The 20,041-nt window shown below is 37.9% G+C and overlaps 1 protein-coding gene across 4 annotated transcripts in view; it reads right to left on the bottom strand.

The window, feature by feature from the left end:
- Map3k3 (mitogen-activated protein kinase kinase kinase 3) overlaps nucleotides 1-20,041 on the bottom strand; it is a 69,141-nt gene that overhangs the window by 28,559 nt on the left and 20,541 nt on the right. For all 4 annotated transcript variants that reach the window (XM_026402262.2, XM_026402264.2, XM_026402265.2 and 1 more), the window contains 4 exons: nucleotides 17,735-17,775; nucleotides 12,635-12,734; nucleotides 8,261-8,374; nucleotides 2,661-2,781 (listed from right to left, as the gene is read on the bottom strand). In XM_026402262.2, the coding sequence (XP_026258047.1) occupies nucleotides 2,661-2,781; nucleotides 8,261-8,374; nucleotides 12,635-12,734; nucleotides 17,735-17,775 (376 nt within the window). The remainder of the gene's footprint in view (nucleotides 1-2,660; nucleotides 2,782-8,260; nucleotides 8,375-12,634; nucleotides 12,735-17,734; nucleotides 17,776-20,041) is intronic.

The raw sequence follows: 20,041 nt of genomic DNA, 5'->3' as shown, positions 1-20,041 counted from the left end.
TCAATCCTCAGCACCACATAAAAATAAACAAAATAAAGGCATTCTGTTAAAAAAAAAAAAAAAAAAAGACCCTGGCTCAAACCTCAATACCTCACACACACAAAACAAAAACAAAAAAGAAGCATAACTAAGTACAATCAGGGCACCACCAGAAAGCAACCCAGGCATCCTTTCTCCAAATGCATGAACCCATCTGTGAAGGATTGTGAGCTCTCCACAGGCACAGTCTAAAAGCCCTCTCAGCTCATCCTTCTATGGAAATCCTCCATTATCTCTCAAATCTAGCTAAAAAAGCTCCTCCCCAGAAGGCATTTCCCAGGTCATCCCAGTTAGAAGTCCTCTACAATTTTCTGGTTCTGCCCCCTTCTATTGATGCATCTACACCACTCCACATGCTCCAAAGTGCCTGGAGTTCTTCAAGCCCACCATAATCTTTTATGATCACACCTAGAAGGTACTCTTTCCCCTGCCTGGAATGTCTATCTTTATATACAGCGTGTAAGCCCAGATGTTCCCTTTGCTGTGAAAGTCTTCCTCTCCTGGGCAGAATCAGTGATTCCTCCTCTGTGCTCCTACTACCATTGCCTTTGTACATGGTCCACTGTCACATTCACCCAGCCCACCAATTGGTACATAATGCTTGCTGAATGAAGGAAGCCAGAATCTAGGTGGGGTAAGTCTGTGTTGTCCATTTTCTAGAGAAACAGGATCTATATAGAAATCTTATTCTCAGCATTCTTAGCCAGGAAAATAATTTCCATACATGTCCCCTGCAACATGGAGAAAAGGTCCAAATGGCTCAGCATTTAACTCCTGTCTCTACACATTAATCACAGGCTCATGCTTGGGAGAAGACTGAATTCCTACCCCATGTCATACTTCATTGTTCTACAAAGAACAATGCTGCTGCCCTCCATTCCTTTAATCTCTATAAGGTCTCTGGAAAAGAAGTCAAGCTGGCAGAGTTTTCCAGGCTCCAGGGCACCCAGATTCCAGGGATGCTCTGGATAGGTTCTCCTTGGTGGCTCTCCTCAACCAACATACTGAAAACATATCCACCAATTATCTATAATTATCCACAGAAATCTGAAATTCATTTGGAAACACTATCAGTGTTTGCTTGAGTTCCAGAAATTACTCAGTGAGGCAAAATCAGTGCCTCAGCAACATAGTTTTTCCTGCTCTTTCCTCAGGAGACATATTACTCACAGACAGATTTAGTAGCAGGACCAATGCTCAGACCTCTCCAAGCTTAGCTCTGAATCTTCAGAGTAGTTCAGTTTAATGCAATTCTGCTTATATGGAAAAGGGAAAATTTGGCTCCTTAGTAGCACAGGGTCTCAACATTAGGGCAACAGATATAACACAAATATTTGATAAGGCCAGATTTCCCACTTTTTTTTGTTTTTAATGGTACCAGGTATTGAACCCAGGAGTGCTCTGCCACTGAGCTACATCCCCAGTCCTTCTTGTTTTTTATTTTGAGATATAACTAAATTGTTTTTTATTTTGAGGGTCTCATTAAATTGCCCAGACTGACCTTGAACTTGCCATCCTCCTGCTCAACCTCCAGATTTGCTGGGATTATAGGTGTGAGCCCCATGTCCAGCAAGATTTCCCTCCCTCTTGATACAACTCCACAATTCAGTAAATGAACTCTCCAATCAAACTCTGAGGAAAGGGGATCCAGAGGGACATTATGTTACTTGGTATAATTCACAGACCTGAGTTAGGCTTCTTTTCTAGGGAAATTTGGCACCAGCTTCAAATAGCTTTTCCAGTAGTTAGCTAATTGTATATGCTAACACTCTGTCCTTCTCAGACAACTTAGTTTGATTCTCCAAGAGTCTTCTAGCCAGCAACTTCCTTAAAGTATAAGGACTTTTCAGGACTTATAAGCAGAAATTCAAAACTCAAACTCAGACCTGTCTCCTAACTTTAAAAGTCTCTGGTCCTTTAGGAGAAAGAATTATCAAAAATGAGTGTAGACTCCACTGGAGTCTCCAAACAGATGTCTGAGGAGATCATCTTCTCAGGGATATTTAAAAGAAATTTAATCAGATCATTATATCATTATATTTGTTAGATCCTTAAGGATCAGGATAACATTCTAGTCATTTCCCATCTCTCCTCCCCAAATAAAAGCAGAGAGGCTGGGGCTCAGTGGTAGCACACATTGCACTAGGTTCGATTCTCAGCACCACATATAAATAAATAAAATAAAGCTTTATCAACTATATATATATATATATATATAAAATAAATAAATAAATAAAAGCACAGAGGATTATTTGGCACAGAGTAGTAGTTGATACATATTTGATGACTGTTTAATAAATATTTATTAAATTTTAATTATTTTATTTTTTGAGTGTAAAAAAGTAGGATTTTGAGCTAGGGTTGTGGCTCAGTGGCAGAGTACTTGCCTAGCATGTGTGAGGCACTAGGATCGATTCTCAGAACACATTAAAAAAAAAAAAAGGCCTACTAACTACTAACAAAATATTTTTTAAAAAGAGTAGGAATTATTTAACTGAGAAGAGAAGCTCCTGCAGGGTGAGAGGGGACCCAACAGGGGTTGTCCAAATATTTGTTGAATTTTTAAAGTGTGAGCCGATAAAATAAATGAGAGGAGGGGGATAAAGAAGTGAGATACTCACTGACAGAGAGGTGCCTGCTTCTAGGCTCAGGGGGCTGGTAGATGGTATTTATATCCCCTGCAGACTGGGAAGCCTTGATCCGCACCTGCCTGGATACCCCAGAGTGGGGAGAAGAACTGGTCTGTAAGAGAAGAGGAAAAACGCTGAACTAAATCTCTCAGCAGGCAGGCCTATAAGGCTCCCTGACTTCTCTAGGATTCCCTGCTCTCTCAGCCACCTTCATACATTTTTATTGGTAATATTGGGGACTGAACCCAAGGGCACTCTTTTTAATTTCTATTTTGAGACAAGGTCTCACTAAGTTGCTAAGGCTGGCTTCAAACTTGTGATCCTTCTGCCTCAGCCTCCTAAGTCGCTGGGATTACAGGTGTGTGCTGCTACATCCAGCCATGTTCATATTTTAAAACAAATGAGCTACCTGGTTTTCCCTCAATCTGTCTTGACAATTCACTATTTGTTAAATGTAGTATTACAGCTTCAGTGATAAATAAGCAATGAGATCTGGTGCCCAGTTTAATGGGTAATGACCCAGACATGGAGGAATAACAGGCATTCCTGTAAAAAATCTGCCAAACAGAAGAGAGAGCTGTAAATACCCTCTCATAAAATTCTCTAGAGAGCTTTGGAAGAATTGCAGGAAATTATTTCAGCAGCCAAATCACCTGCTGCGAGAGGGTCAGAAAAGAGAACGATGGTAACTTCCCTGCCCAACAAAATTATCATCGCTAAATACTTAACAACGATACTTTAAAAAGTAGTTCAATATGCTCCTTCCCCAATCATAACCACTCCCTGAAAATTAAGGTATAAACATTTTGGTTGCTTCAAAATACCAAGGTTTACACATAAATCATCTTAGGATCACATTCAACCAGGAAAAACTATGGGAGGCACCATTGTGCTAGAGGTCAAGGACCTCAGAATAGGGTCAGCAGCTTTCCTGTACCTACCCCCATGAGGTGCCAACCCAGTCAAGTCAGCAAGGGAGCCCTAGAGAGAAATCAAAGCAATAATGGGGGGCTTTGCACTGAGAAAGCTTAAAACCGATCAGTAGAAGTAAGTGAGAGATGTCAGGGTGTAATTACAAATATATGCAAAAGCACTATTGAAAGTTTGAATGGGAGCTCAGGATTTATCAACAATTTAGGTCAACGTTTCTACTTGCTTCTCTATGTCCTCTACCCATAGGAGAAGGAAAAAAACAAAACAAAACAAAAAAAGTCTGATCTAGACAATCTCTATATCCTGTCCCCCAGAAAAAAAGGTTTCCCGCTCCCAGGGGCATGTCCAGCTGCCAAACAGCCTTCTCTATAGTCTCCCTATGCAAGACTTTATCACATGTAGGGTTGTCTTGACAAATTATCTTACTCTAAGGGGAAGTCTAAACTAAAGGGAAGTGAATATTCTTGCTGAAGCCTCTGAAGTGCAATAGTTCTGCCCAGAGAAAGGTAAAAACAATCAAATCCATACACAGGGGAAAGCAGGTTTGTAAAGGGCAAAGGAGGGCCATAGCTCTGCAGTCAGAAAAAGAAGAGCTGCATGATGAGCACCCCCAGTGCACCTGCTTGGGTGAAGGACTTTACACATTATGAGACTTCACTGAATCTTCGTAGTATAAATTTGAAACGTTCCAAAGAACATCCACACTAAACATTCTGTTTTAAAATTTAAAGGTTGAGGTAGGAAAGTTCATGCCAGCCCATGCTTAGATTTGTGAAAGGAAAGGCTGAAATTTGGCAACAGGCTGAAAAGCAGGTGAAGGGACTGGGTGAAGGTTTCATAGTCATACTCTAATACATATATGTACAAACCGTGGAACCTTGTTAAAGTGCAGATTCTGATTTGGGTAGGTAGGTCTGTGGTAGAGCTCAGACTCTATATTTCTAATGACCTTCCAGGTAATGCTGATGCTGCTGTCCACAGACCACACTATTAGTCGTGAGGTTTCAGGAGCTGAGGCTTGCTTCAATATCAGATAATGCTACTCACCTCTAGCTGCCCATTAGAATTGCCTATGGAATTTACGATGTCTCAGACCAACTACAAAAGAACCTCTAGGGATGGGGCTCAAGCACTGATAATTTTTAGATGTCTCCAGGTGATTATAATAGTCAGCCAAGTTTTGAAAACCTTGATTTAAGAAATAAGGAATATGACATGGTAAACAAAAATGAAGTTGTTGCAAAGAATTACAGAAACTTGAACAAGATTCAGAAATAGGAAAGAGAAAGGAAGAAGGTGGGACAATACCAAAAAAATGACAGGGGACTGTCATAGAGTGATAGGAGCCACAGGTGTGACATGTGTAACTAACAGAACATTCTAAACACAGCAGCTAGAAGGTGGTATTTGATCATTCCATGAAAATTTCACTGAAGGACTCTATGGGAAGCAGTATGACACAAATAATATGAAAAGTTACTAAGAAACTAGATGTATCAAGATGAACAGTGAATGGAAGATAGGAGATAAGCAGAAAAGTTATAAAAGTTGACGCATGAATGATTTCAATAAAAGATTTGGAGATAAGACACAAAAGAACAAGTAGATTCAACTAAGCAGAGGGAAAACAGGAGGGAGAGAGGTTGCTTTAGTTTGGTGCATGAAAATATAAGGGAAGGAATGGCACACAGGATCTTATCCATAGCATCCTGCTTTAATGGTTTAGTTCTGCTCATGAGGCTGAGGCAGGAGGATCACAAGTTTGAGGCCAGCCTCAGCAACTTAGCAAGGTTCTAAGCAACTTATCGAGACCCTATCTCAAAAAAAAAAAAAAATCCATTTTGAAATTACATAATTTCAGAATACAAAGCCATGTTTACCAACTGTTATACAAGTTCTGCCAGTATTTCAGGCACATTCAACTAAATTGAGCCTAGGTGAATAAATCTGTGTGTTCATTATCTATATTCTTAAACGCTTTGATGTTTTAGATTATATTCATGCTTAGACTGTCTAACCAAAGAGTTTCAAGCTTTTTAACTTTTCACATAAAAAAGTGATCCCAACCCCTTTCTGTCTTCTCTAAGATTTTTTCTAGTCAGTTATCTTCTGAGATGTGGGGAATAAAATGATACATTATCTTACAAGCTTTCCTCATAGGTAAAATCATACTTTCTGACTACTAATGATATCCAGCTATAGAGAGGCACAGGCAAGATTTTCCAAGGACTACAGTAATTTTAAGATCTATCTCAAACAAAAAAATAAAAAGGGCTAGGAGTATAGCTCAGTGGTAAAGTGCTGCTGGGTGCAATACCCAGTAACAACAACAACAAAAAAAGACAAATGCCACATCGATGCCTCTTTTTCTAAGGACCTTGTTTTCAGAAATCATAATAAATTCAATATAGGGGCTGGGGTTGTAGCTCAGTGGTATAGCACTTGCCTAACATGTGTGAGGCACTGGGTTCCATCCTCAGCACCACATAAAAAATAGATAAATAAAGGTATTGTGTTCATCTAGAACTAAAAAAAAAAATTTAAAAATAAATTCAATGTAAGTTTTATAAAGTTTAAAATCACCATAACACATTTATTATTTTTATTTATTTCTGCATATGTCTCTTCAGGTTTTGGCCATATGTATATGTATTTATGTTAATGTTTTCATGGTAGTCATTCAATTTTCTAACTTATTTTTCACTTAAATCACAAACATTTTTCTATGCTAATATATAATTTCATAACTGTAATTTATAAGCATACATATTTCTCTTTAATAGATATACCATAATTTAATTAAATAACTAATTTTTGTTGTTACTGTTGTCATTTTATCCATACTGGGGCTTGAACCCAGGGGCACTCTACCACTAGGCTACAACTCCAGTCCTTTTAATTTTAAAACAAGTTCTTGCTAAGTAAACCAGACTGGCCTCAAACTTGCAATCTTCCTGCTTCAGTTCCCAAATCACTTGGACTAAATCTTTCAAACACCTCTGAGTGTTGTGGCAATGTCTGAAACCATGTGCACCCCCTTAGTGACAGGAATGCTGATATAAAGAACCAGTTTTTATGACTTCTTATTAGGAGATCAGAGGATCACAATCACAATCAGGAGTGCTAGCCCTCAGTCAAGCAACCATTCAACAACACTTCAATTCTAGTTTCTTTTGTAAGGAAGGATTTTGCTAAAAATGATCTCTGCTTAACTCTTGCTAACAATTCAAGAAGCACTAACATTTTATTTAGTGAATAGGTGGGGAAGGGCTCCAAAACAATGATATAGTTCCTATTCTTGGGGAGTTATAATCTTGTAGGGCAAAACTTACAACTGTGCAACAACTATATGGCAACAACTGAACAACCTACAGACCAGTGTACAAATTATATCCAATGACTAAAGGAATTAAGAATAATCAAAATGGCCTCAGTCAGAAATGCTGACTACATGATAGCAGGTAAATCAAAGTGGATCCTAAAATAAAAGATGATAGCAATGAACTGGCAAAGAGGTGAAAGGAATGATGGTGGGCTCTGTAGTATGATGAAGAATGTAGGTAGATAAGACTGGGGAGATAAAAGCAGAGACATTCAGTGTTGAACCCTGGATGTTAGACTAAATTCAGATTTTACATGATAGGCAATAAAGAAGGGCTATATAGAGGAGGTAACTTGAACAGAGAAATGAAATATTATATAATAACATAAAATGATACTTTCCCAAAACATATTCAGAAAAAAAAAGATACACTGGGGATAAAAAAGGACTCTTCTTATGCACAGGGACATACCCATTCTCTTGGGTCTCCTCCTAATCAATAAGACATCCTATTACACAAGTCTTTCAGAAAGTAGATGGTCATGAGTACCATTCCACCTAAACTCTACCCTGCCATAGTACATTCATAGTTCTCATGCAGCCGTGTCAGTTGTCCACAGTTGCATATCTTCAAGTGTAAGGAAAGGAAAGAGAGTCAAGAAACTTTCAGGAACACACATCTGAAGAAATCTGGCAGAGGAATTAGAGAAGACGACAAATTCTAACTGCAAGTGTTCTCATGAAATGTAGGCTCTCAGACAATTCAGCAGAAAAAAAGTGTATGGTGTAATTCCCCATTTCTGACAGCCCCTATAGATTGCCTGCCACTTGGTAGGGCAGCAGCTGGCAAGTTACAAGAAGCCCTCCAGCCCATGGCCTTTTTTTCTATTGCACAGATGGAAAATTTGTTCCTACATGTGTCTCAAGGGAGAGGCCAGACTGCTGAGCTGTGGGAGTTGGATTCACAAGATATGATAGTCTCAAGTCCTTGAAAGCCTTTACTAAACATCACCTCTACACTAATCAACTCTCTTGTGGTAGGGGCAAAATCTAATTGAAAACAAATATAGAGAAAAGAATTTTCTCCTTTATCATAAAGTGTTTTCCTTCCTCCCACCCTATTAGCTAAATTACCATTAGTTGTAAATTTGAAACTGAATCTCTATGAAATCAAACACAGAAGGTTTGCTGGCCACCAACAATAGTGGGCTGGCCTGTGCTTATGCCCATACTTTGGCAGAGGCCATGGAATACAAGATTCTGTCAAGCAACAAAGTAAGCCTGAAGGAATGCAAGCTTTGTCTTCAGTTGCTGGCCCATAACACAGGCTACTTACATGGTTTCTGTCCTGGGACAGCAACAATATCCTAAGGCTTTTCATACTTGAGCTTCTATCCAAAATGTCAATTGCTTTATCAAGATCATCTTGGTTTTTCAGCAGGATGGAGAGCTGTGACATGGGACACAGAAAAATTAAATCATAAAATACAACTCTATTTCAATGTTTAATTTGCAAACATAAAAATTAAAAATAAGTTTGGAGAAAAAAATAATCTCATTGGATACTATGGGTCTTAAAAGATCTACATGAAATCGTAATTTTTTTCCTTCAAGTATACAATTCAATATTTTTTAGTAACTTTTCAGAGTTGTGCAACCATTACCATAATTATTTTTTTTCCCCAGAGTAGGGGTTCTAGGGATAGAACCCAGGGGCACTTTACCATTGAGAGATGCATACCCAGGCCTTTTTATTTTTTATTTTGAGACAAGGTGTCACAAAATTGCTAAGACTGGCTTTGAACTTGCAATTCTCCTGCCTTAACCTCCCCAGTTGCTGGGATTACAGGTATGCACCACCACAACTGGTACCACAATTAAATTTTTTATATATATTTTTATTTGTTATTGATAGACCTTTATTTATCTATTTTTTTTATATGTGGTGCTGAGAATCAAACCCAGTGCCTCACACATGCTAGGCAAGTGCTCTACCACTGAGCCACAACCCCAGCCCACAATTAAATTTTAAAAGATTGCCATCACACCAAAATATTTCTTGTAGCCATTTACAGTCACTCCCCCTTCCCACCTCTAGCCCCAGGCAGCTACTAATCTACTTTCTGTGTCTATAGATTTTCTGGACATTTAATATAAATGGAATCATGCAATTTATACATATTCAATTCAACTCAAAGATTTGCAATCATTTACATCTATCTTCTTTCACTTAGCTTAATGTTTCTAAGTTCATCCATGCTGTAGCACATCTCAGTACTTTTTCTTTTTTTTTTTTTTTTTTTTTTTTGGTATTGGGGATTGAACCCAGTGGTACTTAACCACTGAGCCACATCCCCAGTTCATTTTTTCATATTTTATTTAGAGATTAGTCTCACTAAGCTGTTTAGGGCCTTGCTAATTGGCTGAGGCTGGCTTTGAACTTGTAATCCTCCTGCCTCAGCCTCCCAAGCCGCTGGAATTACAGGCGTGTGCCACCATGCTCAGACTCAGTACTTTTTTTGAGATTTTCTGAGAAGAGCGTCCTCTCTAAAAATACCCTTTATTCCAAAGCATCAAATCCTAAACAGTTAAAGGTCCCATATTTTTACCCAAAGTAAGCAGCTGAGTCATGTCCCACCCTATCTCCCATTGTGCTGACAAAAACAGAACAAGCAGGAAGAGAAAGGTATAAGGAGGATGGGGGGAATGGAAGAGAATGAAAATTCATTAAAATAAGAGCACAAGAGCTGAGGTTGTGGCTCAGTGGTAGAGCGCTCACCTAGCAGGTGAGAGGTGCTGAGTTTGATCCTCAGCACCACATAGAAATAAATAAAATAAAGGTATTGTGTCTGACTGCAACTAAAAAAAATTTTAAAAATAAGAGCACAAATTTAATCTGAATGTTTAATATCTTAATGTTTAAAGGCAAATTCAGTGACTAGAACCTGAAAACTACCTACTCTCTTTTCATTCCATTGAAGTATTAAAGAGAAGGTTTTAAGGATACAGATAAGTCTCACTCACTGTTAAATGTAGAGGGCACTGAATACTTAGATGCAAAAATATGCTTTGCCCAGGACTAGCAAATGCCAGATCTCACACATGTCGTAAAAACAAAATCAAGCAAAGTCCATTTAATTTATTCATTTTCCAATTTAAAATACAGATAGATGACAGAATCCCAAATCCTAAACTGGGAAAAACAAATAGTAAGAACAGTGTATGTGAGTGTACTGAGCATCCCCAGCCCTTTTCTATTTTTATTTTGAGACAGGGTCTCACAAAATTGGCAAGCTGTCCTTGAACTTGTGATCTTCCTGCCCCAGATTCCAGAGTAGCTGGGATTATAGGTGTACTCAACTGCAAGAATAGTATTTAAATAAAAATTTCAAAACTACTCATAGAATGGAAGAATATTTTGCAAATCTATCATACTGCAAAATAATTCCTTCCTGGGGGATAGTCAAGATAGGAATAAATAAGAACTGTTTGCAGACAGTATAAAGAGATCATTGGAATAGGTGTTAACTTTCAAAACAGCTATAATTTTACAAATGCGTAAGAGTTTGGTACACATAATACACAAAGAACTCTTAAAATTCAACAATAAAACAACAACCAATTTTTTTAAATGGGCAAAGAAGTTGAGCAGATATATGTCCCAAGATAAACAAATGGCCCAACACACATGAAAAGATGCTCAACATTAGTAGTCATTAGTACAAAGCAAATCTAAACCATGATGACACACAATTTCAATCTACTAAGAAAAAGATGGGCTGGGTTGTAGCTCAGTGGTAGAGCGCTTGCCTAGTATATGCAAGGCAGTAGGTTCGATCACCAGCAAAACATAAATAAATAAAATAAAGGTATGTGTCCATCTACAGCTAAAAAAAAGTTTTTGTTTTTTTTAAGGAGCTGCGGGTATAGCTCACTGGTAATAAATAAATAAATAAAATCAAGGTATTGTGTCCATCTACAACTAAAAAATTAAAAAGAAAAAAAAGAAAAAGAATACCTGGGTTCAAGCCCCAGTAACGGGGTGGGGGTGATATATATAATATATATGTATATGATGTATATATAAATTTTTTTAATATTTAATTTTTAGTTGTAGTTGGACATAATACCTTGATTTTATTTATTTATTTTTATGTGGGGTGCCAGGGATTGAACCCAGGGCTCTGCCTGTGCTAGGCGAGAGCTCTACCATTGAGCCACAACCCCAGCCCCTTATATATATAAATTAAATAAAACCTCAATGAGTTTTTCACTTGGGATTCTCAAATCCTAACAGGGTAGAGTTTAGGAGCAAAACAAAAGAAAGAAAATGAATTTTATTTATTTATTTTTTTGAAGAACAAAAAAGATTTCTTTATTTATTGTCTTATGCAATGTATACCCACTGCTGGTGGTCCTTAGACTGCCAGAGAAAATCCTCACTTGCTTATAATAAATCTCAACTCTGGTAACTCAGGTTTCCACCCTGAATGCAGCATTAAAGCTGTGTTGAAATGGAATAAGCACAGGCTTATCGCCAGATGGACCCATTTTCTAACTCCATCTCTTTCACATAGGGGCTTGCCAATGTAGGCCAATAGTACAACCAAAACAAGGAATTTTAAATTAACAAAATATAAATTGGTCAACTCCTGATCATTGACATTAGTAAAGTATGGACAGCAAAAAATAGTTTAGATGCATGATCTAAAATAATTATCTAGATTTGGCTTTAAATTAACATCTATACAAACATTTAAAATAGGGAATGCTCAATATTCTAAACAGTTGTTAACTGGCGAAAGAGTTTCAAAATAGATTTAGGGACATTTGGGAACATGAGGTATTTTTTTTAGGGACTTTATTTTTTTTTCCCAGTACCAGAAATTGAATTCAGTGCCTTGCACATGCTACACAAGCATTCTTCTACTGTGCGACATCCCCAACTCTACATCTGGAATTCTTTTATTTTGGGATACTGGATATTGAACCCAGGGACACTTAACTTCCAAGCTACATCCCTAGCCCTTTTATTCTGAGAAAAGGTCTTAGTTGCTGAGGCTGGTTTTGAACTTGCGATCCTCCTGTCTCAGCTTCCCATCATTGGAATTATAGATGTGTGTCACTGTGCTCAGTTAATACTCTATTTTTGATAAGTCTGTGCTGAAAAGAAAGATGCACCTATAAAATGTAAAGGAGACAGAATAAGTTCTGGCCCTGGTATCATACCTGGTTCCACCATGAAATATTAGATCTACCTACACTGAATGAGTAGGGGGAATGGAAATAACTATGTTATCTCTCACGTAGTAAAAAAAAAAACCAGAAATCCCAGAGTTGTTAGAATTAAGAAAAGAGGCTCCAGAAAATGAGAACCTGCAGATGATATTAGAGGAACAAACTAAAAAATGTAAAAAAATGCTCAGCTCAGTTAAGCAGTAAGAAATAAAAGTAGGGGGACTGGGGATGTGGTTCAAGCCGTAGCGCGCTTGCCTGGCACGCGTGCGGCCTGGGTTCGATCCTCAGCACCACATACAAAGATGTTGTGTCCACCGAAAATTGAAAAATAAATATTAAAAAAATTCTCTCTCTCTCTCTCTCTTAAAAAAAAAAAAGAAAGAAAGAAAAGTAGGCATCTCTTCCTTTTTTTTTTTTTTTAATTTCTTTAAGCAGCTATTTCTCCTGTCCCTGCACGATTCATCTCTCTTACCTCATTGTTCATGTAATGTAGATCAAGAGGTTGGCCAAATACTGTTGTCACCTTGTGCTCCACATCTTCATACCTCACAGGCCGGCTGAATGCTATAATTCTGAAAAGGAACAGGCAGGTTGATTTACCTATATATTTACAATGTAGGTTTTAGAATGACCTGAACATATTTTCCCTTTCTTCTCAACATAGGATTCTCTTTTTTCTTTCACTGAGTTTGCTTTTTTTCTATTGTTTCCTTTTATTTTCTTATTTATCTTTCCCTTTTCACCCTTCACCTAAACATCTCTCAAATCTGACAATAGCTCTTGCAACCTTTGCTCAATCTCAGTTTTTCCTTCTACTACTTTAGCTTGCACCTTTCTCCCAATGACAGCATCACAGCAGGCCACTGAGCTTAAGAACTATTTTCTAAATACTCTTGTTAGGAAATAAGCTAAAAGAACTCAGAGATCAGGGCTGGGGATGTGGCTCAAGCAGTAACACACTTGCCTGGCATGCGCAGGGCGCTGGGTTCGATACTCATCACCACATAAAATAAAAATAAAGATGGTGTGCCCACCGAAAACTTAAAAATAAATGTTAAAAATTCTCTCTCTCTCTCTCTCTCTCTCTCTCTCTCTCTCTCTCTCTCTCTCTCTCCCCTCTCTTTAAAAAAAAAAAAAAAAACTTAGAGATCAAACCACCAGGTCTGAAAACATGATCTTAAATCCTAAGGGACTCAACTCTTAAGAAGTGAAAGATCTTTTCCATTGTTCATTTTTGAGATGGCACAGAAATCTCAATACTGACTACTTTCAGAATTAGGATTTCCTACCATGGAATTATAAAAATTCCCTTAAGTTTTTGATATACCAGTGTCTTAACCAGTGTCCTATCTGGGCATGAAAGTAGTGTTGATACTGAAGCTTTTCTAGGGAGATTCATTAGGTCAGTACAAACAACAAGTTCTATAAACATAAAATAGAGTAAAAACTTCAGTAAAGAAGTATTAATATATGGTTTGTTATTAAATACTCCAGCAAAATTAAAAAGTAGGAGAGATGAAACGATATTGGCAAAATATTGGTAACGTTATAGCTGGATGACAGGACCATGGGGGTTCAGTATAATAGTCTATCAACTTTTGTGTATGTTTGATATTTTCAGGGTAAAATGTTTTAATCAATGTATTAGGCTAAATTATACAGGGCTGCTATCAGTCAATCATTTTTGATATCCAATAGGTCCAACCCAACAAGGTTCTAAACTAACTGAAATAGGCAAAGAGAAAAATTAAACAGAAGAGAACATCAGAATTAATTTCTCTCCCCCACCGCCGCCGCACACCTGAAAATATTGGACTAAAAAGTAAAATCTTGGCCAGGTGCAGCAACACACATCTGTAGTTCCAGGTATTCAGAAAGCTGAGGCAGGAGGGTCACAGATAACTTAGGTCCAACAGTTCAAGACCAGCCTAAGCAATATGGTGAGACCCCATCTCAAAAAAAAAAATTCTTAGGGGCTGGAGCTATGGCTCAGCAGTAGCGCACTTGCCTGGCATGTGTGAGGCACTGGATTCAATTCTCAGCATTGCATATAAATAAATAAAATAAAGGTCTATCAACAACTAAAAATAAATAAATAAATAAAATTCTTAAGAGTGGGGAAGGTCTTCCTAAGTGTAACATAAAATATAGAAAACAAGGAAGAAGGCAGACTTAAAGACGAAAATTTAAACTTGCAATGGCAAAATAAACCAAAAATTTTGTTTTTTTGTTAAAAAAAACAACAAATATTGAACTTAGAGAAAATACTTAACAAAGAATCAAAAAGACAAAAAATAGAAAAAGAATTTACAGAAGAGTTATGAATGTCTAATGCACACATGAAAAGATATTCCATGTAATTGGTAAAATCTCTCAGTACACTTATTCAGGACAAAAATCACACTAGGGGTAGAGCTGCAGGGCTCAGTTACAGACTCTACATTTTTTGCCATCCTCTATGCTGACAGGAAGAAGTATGTGGCTCTTTCATATCTTCCCTGCTCACCCAGAGTGGGAAGTGGTATAACCAGAGGAAGAAGCAATCAGCCACAGGAAAGATGGATCTAAGCCATTGGGTTTAATAGAATATGACCAGATAAAATTTCTTTAATGTTCCTCTGTACTATACTGGCTCCAAGGAGCAGTACAAAAATCCTTCATCTAGAATTGTTATTCAATATGTCAGTCATTAGCCATGTGTGGCTACTTTAATTAATTAATTAGGGGGGTACCAGGTGCTTAACTTCTGAATCCAGAGGTGCTTAACTTCTGAACCACATCCCCAGGCCATTTTATATTTTATTTTAAGACTGGGTCTCACTAAGTTGCTGAGGCTGGCTTTAAACTTGCAATTCTCCTGCCTCAGTCTCCTGAGCTGCTAGGATTATAGGCATGTACCACCGCACCCAGCTTCAAGTTTAAAGTATTTGAATTAAAATTGGTTTGTCAGTCTCACTAGCCACACATGTCTAGTGGCCAGTATATTGGACAGCACAGATACAGAACATTTCCATTATAGCAGAAAGTTCTACTGGACAACTCTGATAGGATATTACTATACACCATAACCTACCCTTTAGGAAGATACTTTCCCCATAATTTTTCTTTTGGAAGTTATATTGCCAACTATATTCATTTGTCTTCACCGGGAAAAATCCATTCGTACCTCCCCCCATCAACTGTCCCAAGCAGCGTTAGGTACTATCTAGATGCTAGCTAGATATGTTATCTTAGAGGAGTTTTATGTAGCCTTTGGAAAGAATGGTTTTCTTGTCATTCCTAATATCAAATCGTATTCATCTCATCAGGGTCTCAGCAATAAGTCAAAAGGGGCTAGCCTTTCTGTATAAAAATGCCAGAAGTCCACTTAGATATCCATAGCACAGTACTAGAAAAGGATCAGAGATTAAATCTTCCTAATCCTGGTTTGGCAATGAGCAATTAAAAACCCTTAAAAGCTGCCCACAGTCTGGTCAAGTTCAGAAACCAGAACTTTTAAAGATTTGGTAGGGCCCAAGCTGCTGCCATGGCATGCTCTAGTAGGCATTTTTAGGCCTGTGCTTCAACCAGGAATCTATATCCCAACAACAAACCCCATGTTATCTGCCACTGAGGTTTTCAAAGGGAAAGACTCCTCCTTTTCTGCCTCTGGGGCAAAGAGGGAGGAGGGTCAGGAGTCTGGTCCCCACCCTTCTAAAACAAAGGGAAAGTGCAATGACCAACCTGGATACCTGACAGGAATGAATGGGAAAGTTGCTACTTTGTTCCTCTTTTCTGTAAATTCTAATTCTGTAAGGGCCTACATTTAGAAAGATCCAACCATATTCCTTGTAAAAAGTAAAGAAACCCATAACTTTCTCTACAAAATCTTGACATGAAATATTTGCAACTAGAGCTGTCTGGCAAAGAGCAGCTTGAACTTGGCTTCCCCTTGCTCTTTATAAAGTCTTCGATTCTACATATAGTACACAAACAGGGAAATGTCAGCTCAATAAAAAGAGAATACAGTTTTCAAAACCTTGATACCAACATTCTGCCACTTGGGGCTTCAGAAGGCCTGACCACCTTAAATATTTGTGGTTTCAATTTGGCAGCTTCTTTGAAACCAAACATACTCACTTTCTCAGTGTAAGTCCGTTCACTGTAACTGCACACCACTCTGGGAACAGGGAATTCAGAAGAGCATAACTGCATAATTAGGCTCCAACACAATTGAGCTTTTGATTTCATATCTACTTCTGAAAATTCTCTGCTATACCAAATTTGGCCATCCCTCCAAAACCCAGTCAGGTCAGAAAGTGTGAAAAGCAGCAACTAAGAAGTGGCAATTTAACTTCCTTGTTTTTGGAAGAATGCAGAATGAGCAGCTGAGGACCTTCCTTCCTCCAGGCCTGAAATCCACATGGGAGAACAGGACTCTGGCTCCATAGGCCACACTTTCTAGGAGGTTTCTATCAGGTAGTCTCCGCCAACCTTGCAGGCTTGTGATTGGATCTTATTAAGGGAGAATTGCAGCCATCAATCTCCTCTGGACTTAGTGTCAAATTGGGTTGAAAGGTACCAGCTACAGACAACTCCCAGAATGAAGGATGTGTGGAGGTACTAAGGTCCTCTTAAAGTAGGAAGATCTTCTCATTGGCATGCTCTTCACCTCTTCAGATGCTCAAATAAGGGGAAAAAGAGGAATAGCAATGGGAAAGAGAGGGAAAGAGTGGGAAATAAATACTGAAAGGCACCCTTAGACACACTTAGGTACACATGGACCATATGCATACACATAACAGGGTTCCAAATATTGCTCAACCAGAGTTCTGTATATTTTTAAAATGTTTTTCCTTAAATAACCTGATAAAGTAAGTGGAGTCACATTTTTTTTTCTCCACTGAGAGCTTCTACCTTGGCTTCCCACAAAATAATAACAATAATGACAACAACAACTACTACTAAAATATTGACAATGGAAAAGACAGAAGAGTTGAGTAACATTATTTTCACCAATGAGGTAAGATTCAGAATAGACTTTAAAAAACAAAAACAGAAAGCTTTCCCTCTTTCTATGCCCTTAAAGGATCTGAAATCTTTTAAAACTGATGGATTTAGTATAGCTTCCCATGACCTAAAGACACATCATGAAGAAACTTTCAATTCACCCAACTTTCAATGGCCCCAATATAGACAAAGCCAGGGCAATTCTACAGAAGATAGGGATGGCATCATGTCACAGGACCATCCTGACCTCCCTCTAATGCTTACAGGTGGCAGCTGTCTGGAAGTTCCAGTTGTCTGGAAGCCATGACTTGGAATAGAAACAGAATTCTCATTTCCTCCCCTAGTAAAATGGCAGACCTCACAATAACAGAATATAACAGAACATCAGCAATTGAAATGGATTCCAATTCTAAGATCAGAAACAAAGTTCAATTGATAGGTGAAACTTTCCCCTTTATGCCCAATCAACCCTATGCTCCAGCCCAGTGGTCCCACAGGGAACATGACAGGGTATTGCTTCCCAAAGTCAATACTGATAGCTTACATACACATGAACACAACCATCAATCGGAAGGCAACTTACCGTCTCTCCCCGTTGTGCTCAAATTTGATTCTGACATCACTCTGTCAAAAGGAATGATAGATAGGTTAGAGCAGTCTCTGACTTGTGTTCCTCTAGACATTCCCAGGTAAGCCTTGGGCAGTCCTTGGCAACATTAAGTAAACATCACCATTAAGCACACACCTGATGGCTCCTGGTCCAATTTCTCTACCCAGAAAGGCATTCCTTTCCAATGAGTTACAACTTCCAGTACTAACCTCAGGGGCAACAAAGCTCTTGGGATAAAATTCCTAGGTAACTGTTCCAGCTTAACTGCCGTGCTCTGAAACAACAACTTTCTAGGTTCATACACTATTTCTACAAGTGGCTCTGGAATTTCTCCTACCAAATCACCTCCTGACCAAGATACCTTTACTGCTTGGCTGATGCAACTAAATAGAAAAAGAAATCTAGATGCCGATCTTTCTAGATATAGACCTTAGGTAAGTTACTTATCCTCTGTGAGTTTTAGTTTTTCTATCTGTAGAATAGGTCTAAACACATCTTGCAGAGTTGCTTTGAGAATTAGATGAGATAATGTTAGTAAAATAACTGACAAGTAATAGACATGTGACAAATGTTTTTTGTATCTGCTGCTGCTATTGTTACTACTATCATGGATTTCACATGATTCTACCAAGGCTAACCTAGTGGGAGTAAAGTAAGACCCTATACAAATTACCCTAGAAACTGTCCCCAGATCTATCTGAAGTAACTATGCTGGATAGCATGAGAACTCTGGGAGGGCAAGGATCACATTTATCTTGTTCCTGAATCCCCAGTGCCCAACAAAGGGAGAAGCATATAATATTTGTGCTTAATAATATTTGCTAAATGGATGAGTGGACCGAAGAACAGAACTGAGTGTAAATGTCAGAAATAGGGAAAAGTATAAGTGTGAAAATGTTAAAGAATAAATCAAGAAAGAGATAGTGCAGAAGGCATTTTAAAAATGACAGAAAAGGTGGGGCTGGGGCTCAGTGGTAGAGTGCTTGCCTAGCGCATGTAAGTCATTAGGTTTGATCCTTAGCACCATACGTGAATAAATAAAGTAAAGGTACTGTGTCCATCTATAACTAAAAAAAAGGGGGCCGGGGATAAGATATTACAGAAGGAAAAAAATGAAAGAAGAAAAGGAAAGTATGATCATCAGGAAACCATCGAATAACAAATGAAGGAGAGAAAGAATTCAAGCTCAATGAATAAAAATTATATGGACAAGACAAATTAATAGATTGTGGCTTGGGAGGGAAAAATAGGACTTCAGAGTATCTAAAGAAGACAGACATCATGTGCATGTATGAATATGCAACAATAAATCCCAATATTATGTATAATTATAATGCACCCATAAAAATAAATTTTAAAAGATGAAGAATAATTAGTAATCAAAGATGACAGAAAAGGGAGCAGGCTTGAAAGGTAGGAGAGTACACAAAGAACTTCTTTCTCCCTTTAGGGGCTAGAATGCTTTAGGTCAACTGAAACAGTGGTTCTAATTTATACCTAAAAATTATTGAGGACCCCAAAGTACTTTTGTTTCTGTGGATTATATCCATTGACATTTACCATATTAGAAGCTCAGAAAATTTATTTTATTTTATTTTATTTTATTTTTTGCAGTGCTGGGAATTAGAACCCAGGGCCTAGTGCATGCAAGGCAAGCACTCAACCAACTGAGCCATATTCCCAGCCCTAATCTTATTTCTTTTATTCATTTAAAAATAGCAATTAAGACTGGGGGTGTAGCTCAGTGGTAAAATGCTTGCCTGGCATGTGTGAGGCCCTGGGTTTAAGTCCCAGTACCATACACATACACATACACATACACATACATACACACACACACACACACACACATATATATACACAGCAATTAAAATAAAAATATAGACTTTTTGTTAAATATAATATTTATATTAATACTTAATATAGATTTTTACTTAAAAAATAGTATTTTCCAAAAAATATACTGAGAAAATGCAAATCTCTTTAATGCCTTACCTAAGACAGCTGGATTCTCATGTTTGTTTTTGTTTTCACTCTGTTGCAATGACATATATGGCTACTCTGGAAAACTGCACTGTATATTCTTAAGAGAATGAGGGTGAAAAGAGCAAGTAACATCTAGTATTATAAAAAGTTTTGACCCTGAAATAGTCTTAGGAACCTCCCAGAGGATACCCAGACTATATCACTAAATTAGAATATAAGAATACCATCCTCTAGTCCGTTATTTTAAACACAAGGAAAGTGAGGCTCAAATAGCTCAGTATTCCTGGAAAGTAC

The sequence above is a fragment of the Urocitellus parryii genome, chromosome 7, assembly GCF_045843805.1.
Source record: "Urocitellus parryii isolate mUroPar1 chromosome 7, mUroPar1.hap1, whole genome shotgun sequence".
Taxonomy (NCBI): domain Eukaryota; kingdom Metazoa; phylum Chordata; class Mammalia; order Rodentia; family Sciuridae; genus Urocitellus; species Urocitellus parryii.
The sequence above is the reverse complement of the archived record's forward strand: the minus strand, read 5'-3'. Positions and strand labels throughout refer to the sequence as shown.